General features: G+C 46.4%; 1 protein-coding gene across 1 annotated transcript in view; it reads right to left on the reverse strand.

Moving 5' to 3' along the window:
- The window catches only part of SLC35F2 (solute carrier family 35, member F2), a 76635-nt gene extending 74506 nt beyond the window's left edge, over window positions 1-2129 (reverse strand). The window contains exon 1 of the mRNA XM_011926666.1: window positions 1270-2129. Coding sequence (XP_011782056.1) covers window positions 1270-1379 — 110 coding nt within the window. The 5' untranslated portion in view covers window positions 1380-2129. The remainder of the gene's footprint in view (window positions 1-1269) is intronic.
- Window positions 2130-8862: the final 6733 nt, after the last annotated feature.

Consider the following 8862-nt stretch of genomic DNA (forward strand, 5'->3'; position numbering starts at 1 on the left):
GAGGGGAGGGGAGGGGAGGACTGACTTGTCCAAGGTCACCCAGCCAGGATTTGAGTCCAGAATGTGAGTGCCCTTAGCCATTACACTAAATTGCCTCCCAGCTGGGAACTTTCAACAAATGTATCAGGACATACACAACTGGATGCTACAAGGCGGTTTTGGGCCAACTTCCCCCAAACACATGCATCAATTTCAAACTACATATGATAAAAAATGCTTACAGCTTTATCGATCTCGTTTTTAAAATGGTATGGCTTTTCGGGACATATCTTTCACAATCGTTAAAGGGAAATTCGCTTTGTTAATATGAAAAAAAATCAAAGGCCTGTTTCATGAGTTGTCAGCGGCGCAAGTTGCTTAGACTAGGGCTTGCAGGCATCACCTCTTAAAAGATCATCTTGTGGCCTTGGGCAAATTGCTCAGCCTTCTTTGTTGTCCAGCGGCAAAGTGGACATAACAATAGTACCATCTCCTAAAGTGGTGAGGATTAGCTGATATTATCCACATAAATTGTTATGCACAGTACCTGACACAGAGCGAATGCCCAATAAATGTCTTTCACTATTTAGGTCCTGGGTTCTCTCACTTCCAGAGTGCAAGTCCTCCAGCAACCACAGAAACTCTTTCGAGTCGCTGCCCACTCCTTTAAAAATTTGTCCCTGCGTCCCACGAGCATAGTGATACCACAAGGAGGTTTCCCTGGACCCCAGTCCTGGGGGTGGCTATGTCACTTCCCTCAGACCGAGGAAGGCAGGGCCAGCTCTGGTCTCCCGCCCGGCAGTAGCACAAAACTTAACCAGGATTTCTCACTTGGGTCAACTCTCGGATCACCGCGCCCAGTCTGGAGGGCTCGGCAGCAGACAGAATGAGGGCGCCGGCGTCAGGAAGTGGCGCTCACCCACCTGCCCAGCCCGAGGTGGGCACTCCTCCTTCACAGCATCCCCAGGGACCTCGTCCCTCCCCGACGGAACGCCCCAGAGAACCGACCTAACAGTGCCAACAGTGTGGATTTCCCCCCAAATCCTCTAAAATACATTGCCACGATTTCGAAACGGGAGCCGAGGGAGACGCACCAAGTGCTTCCCGAGGCCAGGTTAAAGCGCACCTGAGTCCTGGCGCACGTGTTGAGCCCCGAACCGAAGTCCGTGTGGTCGCCCCCTCTGCCTCCCTGCTGGGAGCCTCAGAGCGTGTGCTCAGTGTCCACGTGCGCGTCGGGCCCGCAGCCGCCCCCGCGCCCCAGCGGAGCTGCAGCGCGCGCCCTGCACTCACCAGGTGAAGAGTTTGCCTTTTATCCTGCACAGCAGGCTGTAGAACTCGCCCCCTGCTCCCTCCGCGAGGGGCTCTGGGGCGCCGGGACTCGCCGGCGAGTCTGCCTCCATGGGCGCTCTTACGCGTCTCTAGCGCCCAAAACCCCCGAAGTGCTGGGTCCCGGAAGACGGGAGGCGGCGCCTGTGCGGTCGGCTGGGGCTCCGCTCTGGCCCTGCGCTCCCTCCCTCGCTCGCTCGCTCGCCCGCGTCCCTCTCGCTCCTCCGCCCGGCTCCTTCAGCGACCAATCATGAACTGTCAAGCCCTAAGGGCCAGACAATACATTTGCAGATTACAACCTGGCACCTCCAGGGTGGCAGGAGGAGAAAGGGCAATTTTTTTTTTCGTATTGGCAGCTGAGCCTCATTGTTGAGCGACACCCAATGTGTCTTTCAGGTTTTTAGGGTTCCTTGTTTGAAATCACAAGATACGGTGACACTAGGTTATTGTAGGTGATTCCTAAGCTAAGAAGCGGTGAGTGAGCAGGGAGTTAGAAGCAGTGAGTGAGCCGGGACAGTGAGTGAGCTAACTGGTGAGTGCGCTAACTGGAAGGACTGGCTGACCCCTCCTCCTCCCTCCCACTCTCCCTCCCTCTGGCTGATTTGTATAAGATCGCTTCATTAAAATAGCTGAAGGCTGGCAGGGCGCGTTGGAACGCCTGTAATCCCAGCGCTTTGGGAGGCCGAGGCGGGTGGATCACCTGAGGTCAGGAGTTCGAGACCAGCCTGGAAAACATGGTGAAACCCCGTCTCTACTAAAAATACATAAATTAGCCGGGCGTGGTGACGGGTGCCTGTAGTCCCAGCCACTCGAGAGGCTGAGGCAGGAGAAACGTTTGAACCCGGGAGACGGAGGTTGTGAGCCGAGATCGCGCCTTTGCACTCCAGCCTGGGCAACTGAGACGTCGTCTCAAAAAAAAAAACCTGAAGGCGCTTCAGGTCTGTGTCGCTTTTCCCTACAAAACATGGGTGAGATCCTAAAAAGATCTTGGAAACGTGCCTTTGTGGCGTGGATGGAGGCGTGTCTCCTTCCTCGCGGTGTGTTGGTTTTGTCTTTCAGTATTCAGTTGTCTCCGCTGTGCCAGGGAGGGAGACGGTGCCAAACCCCCGCGCTCGGCTGGGATGTCCTGCCCTGGCCACGCCTTCCGAGGCTTCCACGGGCCAAAGAGGGATTAAGAGACACTAAGCTGGGGTCGAAAACTTCCCGTCACTGACCCCCTGCTTCCGGAAAGGAGGAAATCCAGAAAACAAAAGAAAAGGTGTTGGGACCTTTTTTTTTTTTTTTCCTGGCCACCTGCTTTGGGGATTGGGGTGAGGCGAAATAAACGTATGTTCAAATAGACAGGCTATGCAGACAAGCTGGCAATTCTGTAAAAGCAGTCTTAAGAATAAAGAACAGCTTTCGAAAATGAAATATGGCTTCAGGAACCCCAAGTTTAGCAGGTGCAGGAACCTCTAAAAAACCTTTGAAACTAAGAACGTGGTCATCCGTAGAAGACTAATTATTATAATACAAGCATATCATGAAACAAGAGGACATTAGAAGCACATTTAAGATCTCACTTTTGTAAAGTAAACAATTCATTTAACCCTGCACATTGACAACGTTGAATTCTACCTGAGCCCTGTGCTCCTAGAAAATAATGACAATTAAGAAACCTTCCTACACTGGGCGCGGTGGCTCACGCCTGTAATCCCAGTGCTTTGGGAGACCGAGGCGGGCGGATTACCTGAGATCAGGAGTTCGAGACCAGCCTGGCCAACATGGCGAAATCCTGTCTCTACAAAAACTACAAAAATTAGCCAGGCGTTTTGGTATGCGCCTGTAATCCCAGCTACTTGGGAGGCTGAGGCAGGAGAACCGCTTGAACCCGGGAGGCAGAGGTTGCAGTGAGCCAAAATGGTGCCACTGCACTTCAGCCTGGGCAACAGAGTAAGACTGTCTCAAAAAAAAAAAAAAGAAAGAAAGAAAGAGACAGAGGCCGTGCGCCGTGGCTCATGCCTGTAATCCCAGCACTTCGGGAGGCCAAGGCAGGTGGATCACCTGAGGTCGGCAGTTCAAGACCAGCCTGACCAACATGGAGAAACCCCATCTCTACTAAAAATACAAAATTAGCTGGAGTGGTGGCGCACGCCTGTAATCCCAGCTACTCGGGAGGCTGAGGCAGGAGAATCGTTTGAACCTGGGAGGCAGAGGTTGCCGTGAGCCGAGATCGCGCCATTGCACTCCAGCCTGGGCAAAAAAAGCGAAACTCGGTCTCAAAAAAAAAAAAGAAAAGAAAGAAAGAAAGAGACAGAAAGAGAAAGAAGAAAATAAACCTCCCACCTTTTTTTTTAATCAAAGATTTTGGTTGAATTTCTCTTCCTCATACCTCTGAACTTTCACCCACCCTGACCCAGAGCCCAGGTAACCCCTCCTTAGTAGCCCCTCCTGAGAAGCTGGCCTCAGGGTGAAACATTCTATGATCTACTATCCAACGGAGCCATCTTTTCATTCCACTTCCGGCCGGTAGAGAATAGACCCTTTCCTCCTACTGCAGGAACCCTTCCCCATAGTCCCCACCCATCCCCATTTGCAATAATCCCTTCAAATAAAGTCTCTCCTTAACCAAATTTGATTTGTTTTTTATTTGCAATATACCCCTTACCTGAGGTTTTGATTTCCACGGTTTTAGGTACCACATCCAATTACCCTCTGAAAATAGATGACTGTAGTAAGATATTTTGAGAGAGCGACCACATTCACATAACTTTTATTATAGTGTATTGTTATAATTGTTCTATTTTGAGTTGTTAATTTCTTACTGTGTCAATTTTATAAATTAAATTTTATTATAGATGTGTATAGGAAAAAATATATACTGTATAGGACTGAAGACTATCTGCAGTTTCAGACATCCACCGGGGGTCTTGAAACATAAGGGAGGACTACTATGTTTGATTATGTAAATATGAAGAAAAATATAAGATACACATCAACACAACTAACTTTAAAAGAGGGTGCGGGGCCAGATGCGGTAGCTCATGCCTGTAATCCTAGCACTTCAGGAGGCTAAGGCAGGAGGATTGTTTGAGCTCAGGAGTTTCAGACCAGCCTGGGCAACATAGTGAGACCGTCTAAAAAATAAAAAATAAAAATCTCTGGCACATATAATAGAGTCCTTTTTTTTTTTTTTTTTTGACGGGGTCTCTCTGTCCTCAGGCTGGAATACAGTGGCCCCATCTCGGCTCCCTGCAACCTCCAACTCCCTGGTTCAAACGATTCTCCTGCCTCAGCCTCCCAAGTAGCTGGGACTACAGGCACGTGCCCATGCCCGGCTAATTACTGTATTTTTAGTAGAGACAGGGTTTGTTGTTGGCCAGGATGGTCTCGATCTCCTGACCTCATGATCCACTTGCTCGGCCTCCCAAAATGCCGTGATTACAGGTGTGAGCCACCACGCCCCGCCAATAGAGTCCCTATTATGTAAAATGTATGCTTTTGTATAAATACATAAGATTAAAAGATGGATTTATACATTGTAGCAAGCTGAATAATGTCCCCCAAAATAGCCAGGTCCTAATCCTAGAACCTGTGAATGTTGCCTTGAGTAGCAAAATGGACTTTGCAGATGTGATTAAGTTACACACTGTGTGGCCAGGCGCGATGACTCACGCCTGTAATCCCAGCATTTTGGGAGGCCGAGGCAGGTGGATCACGAGATCAGGAGTTCAATACCAGCCTGGCCAAGATGGTGAAACCCCGTCTAAAACAAACAAACAAAAAATTAGCCGGGCACAGTGGCGGGCGCATGTAATCCCAGCTACTCGGGAGGCTGAAGCAGGAGAATCACTTGAATTCAGACGGCAGAGGTTGCAGTGAGCCGACGTGATGCCACTGTACTCCAGCCTGGGCGACACAATGAGACTTCGTCTCAAAAAAAAGTAACACAACGTGAGATGGAGAGATTATCCTGTGGGCCATAATGTAATCATATTGTCATAGGAGGGAAACAGAGGCCGGGCATGGAGGCTCACGCCTGTAATCCCAGCACTTTGGAAGGCCGAAGTGGGTGGATCACAAGGTCAGGAGTTCGAGATGAGCTTCGCCAACATGGCGAAACCCCATCTCTATAAAAATACAAAAATTACCCAGGCATGGTGATGCACGCCTGTAACCCCAGCTACTTAGAAGGCTGAGGCAGGAGAATTGCTTGAACCTGGGAGGCAGAGGTTGCAGTGAGCCGAGATCATGCCATTGCACTCCAGCCTGGGTAACATAGCAGGACTCTATCCTGAAAAAAAAATAGGAGGGAAACAGAAAGAAAAGAAAACGATATAATGGAAGCAGAGGTTGAAGTGATGCGCTTTGAAGACAGAGAAAGGCTAACACAACCCAAGGAATACACGCAGCCACCGGAAGCTCAGAGGCTCCAGAAGGAAGTAGCCCTGACAACCTTAGCCTTGACTATAGGCCAGTGAAACTGATTTCAGACTTCTGACCTCCAGAACTGTAAGAGAATAAATCTACGTTGTTTTAAGCCACTAAATTGGTGATTTATTACGGTGGCCACAGGAAACAAATGCAAATGTATACACACTGATGTATAGAAATCAGGGGGCACTGTCAAGTGAAGAAAGCAAATTTTAGGGTAATTGTATAGTATGATTCCATTTTAATAAAAGCTACCAACTAAATATCTTTATATATACATACATATATGACTACATTGATAGACATATATTTATGTTTTCTGTGTGTATATGAGCAAGAAAAAGGATTTGGAAGAATACATAACAGGTTATTGATGATGGTTAACTCATGTGAGTGGTTGGGGATGGGGTCGGGGAATGAATAAGGGACTGAGAGATTGCCATATGTATCTTCATTTTGTGCTCGTACTATGAGCATATACTGCCTTTGCAATTTAAAAAATATACAATTAAGGCATTTTTCAATAGGTCACATTAATATTAATTTAAAACAGGCTCAGCTGGGCATGGTGGCTCATGCCTGTAATCCCGGCACTTTGAGAGGCCAAGGCAGGTGGATCACCTGAAGTCAGGAGTTCAAGACCAGCCCCACCAACATGGTGAAACCCCATCTCTACTAAATACAAAAAAAATTAGCCTGGCATGGTGGCACATGACTGTAATTCCAGCTACTTGGGCAGTAGCTGAGGCAGGAGAATTGCTTGAACCCAGAAGGCAGAGGTTGCAGTGAGCTGAGATTGTGCCATTACACTCCAGCCTGGGCAACGAGAGCAAAACTCCATCTCAAAAAACAAAAAAACAAAAAGCAAAACAAAACAAAAACATATAAGGCTCAACATGTCACCCCCAGGAGACAATGGGGCCAGGAAATATAATTAACCACTGGCATGGATTATAAAGTTATGGACAAAATTATATGTATTTGTTAAACACAAAATCCTCCTCAAAAAGTGGCAACAGTAGTACTATTCTAGCATTGCTCCAAAATGAGCTCATCCCTACTCAGGAGTATTGATCAGTCTACCTTATTTTGGTATCAGGATTAAAATACATTGAGTGGATCTACGGGCACCGATCCACAAGTTTATGTCGATGGAAATTTACTGGAAAAATAATTTAGGTGTTGGGGGTTTTGCACATAGTAACGTTACTTCTTACAATTACAAAATAACAGCTGCCACTTATTGAGCGCCTACTGTGTGCCAGATAATTTGTATTTTTTATTGTATGTACCAAATCACCCCAAATCATAGAGGCTTCAAACAGCAATCATTTTACTATCGCTTGAGGTTTCTGTGGGTCAGGAATTTAGGAAGGTGTGGGCCAAGTGGTTCTGGCTCGAGATGTCTCTTGTGGTTGCAGTCAGAAGGTAGCTGAAGTGAGAAGGCAAGGGGTAGACTGGGAGGTTTGGGCTGGAGCATCGAGAACCTGACCAGCATATCTCTCTCTCTCTCTCCATTTAGTTTCAGGGGCTTTCTATGTGGTCTCTGTTTGTGGGCTAATTTGCTAATTTGGGCTTCCTCATAGCCAGGTGATTTCAGAATAATTGGTCTGCTTGCCTAGCAGCTGGCAGCCGGTTGTTACCCCAAGCAAGTGCCCTAAGAGAAAAAAGCCAGAGCTTATATTCAGTATCCTCCAACCAAAGACCACTGTAAATGTATATGTAGTTCAACAAGTTGAACTTATTACTCCTTGCTGTGAGAGAGAATTCATGTGATCGGGGAACCATAGATTCTCAGTAACAGTGAGTTAGAAATAACTAAATATATATAGGCTATTAGCTTGCTGAGTGATTCAAAGAAGGGTTTTAAGGAAGCAGGAGTTCACTCTAGATTGGAGGCTGTTTGGATGCAATTCTTACTGGCATCTCAAGACATCTATATGGAGGGCAGACTTGGGTGAGGAAAAAACTGTAATTGGTAAAGAACTAGCAGTCACTCATTTTGTCAAAAAGTCCACAGTTGGTATTTTATGGGTGGCACAATGACATTGTTTTTGTGCCTAGAGAAGATTATGAGCTAGCCTTGCTTTATTTTGTTTTATCATGGTCTCAGGATAATCTCATCTGGAAATGATATTCTGTTAGATTATGTCCTATAAAAGAATAATATGAAGGCTGGGCATGATAGCTCACGCCTGTAATCCCAGGACTTTGGAAGGCCGAGGCAGGCAGATCACCTAGGTCAGGAGTTCAAGACCAGCCTGGCCAACATGGCAAAACCCCATCTCTACTAAAAATATGAAAAGCCGGACGTGGTAGCTATTGGGGAGGCTGAAGCAGGGCAATTGCTTGAACCCAGGGGGCAGAGGTTACAGTGAGCTGAGATCGTGCCACTGCACTCCAGCCTGCATGACAGAATGAGACTCCATCTAAAAATAATAATAATAATAATAATATGACTCAGTTGTAAGTGCCAGACCAGTTTCACACAAAACAAAACAAAACAAAACAAACACTGTTTATTTTCCTATTCTTTCTCAGTATCTCCTTTTATGACCTAGCCAAAAAGTCATGTAGTCCATTACCACCATAGTCCCAAACCCACCCAGACTCAAAGGAAGTGACTATAGACCCCACCTTTCAAAGGAACAGGGTGTCACCATCACATGGGAAAAGAGCATATGGGTTGGAGGATATTGTTGAAGCCATCAATGGTCTGCCACAAATGCTTTACAAATTGCTCTCAGGCATAATTAATACTATTTTTCAGGTGAGTAAGCTAAAATTCAGAAAAGATTAAGTAAATTGTCCAAGATCTTTAGAATAATAACTGATTGATACTGACATTAAAAGCACCAAGCTGTCTTTCCAATTTAATTGACAAGCATGTATGAGCCTCTTTCCCAGTATCTTTTACTCATTGCTTGTAAAAATAATTATAAAGAGATATACTTTTTAGATCTCACCAAATACAACATACTGAATAAGAAAAGCTATGATAATCACATCCATATTAAGATTACCATCCATTTAAAAAAATAGTAAGACTGTAGTTTTTTTTTTTGAGGCGGAGTCTTGCTCTGTCACCGGGGCTGGAGTGCAGTGGCCGGATCTCAGCTCACTGCAAGCTCCGCCTCCCGGGTT

This window comes from Colobus angolensis, unplaced genomic scaffold (genome assembly GCF_000951035.1).
Source record: "Colobus angolensis palliatus isolate OR3802 unplaced genomic scaffold, Cang.pa_1.0 Scaffold7, whole genome shotgun sequence".
Lineage (NCBI taxonomy): Eukaryota > Metazoa > Chordata > Mammalia > Primates > Cercopithecidae > Colobus > Colobus angolensis.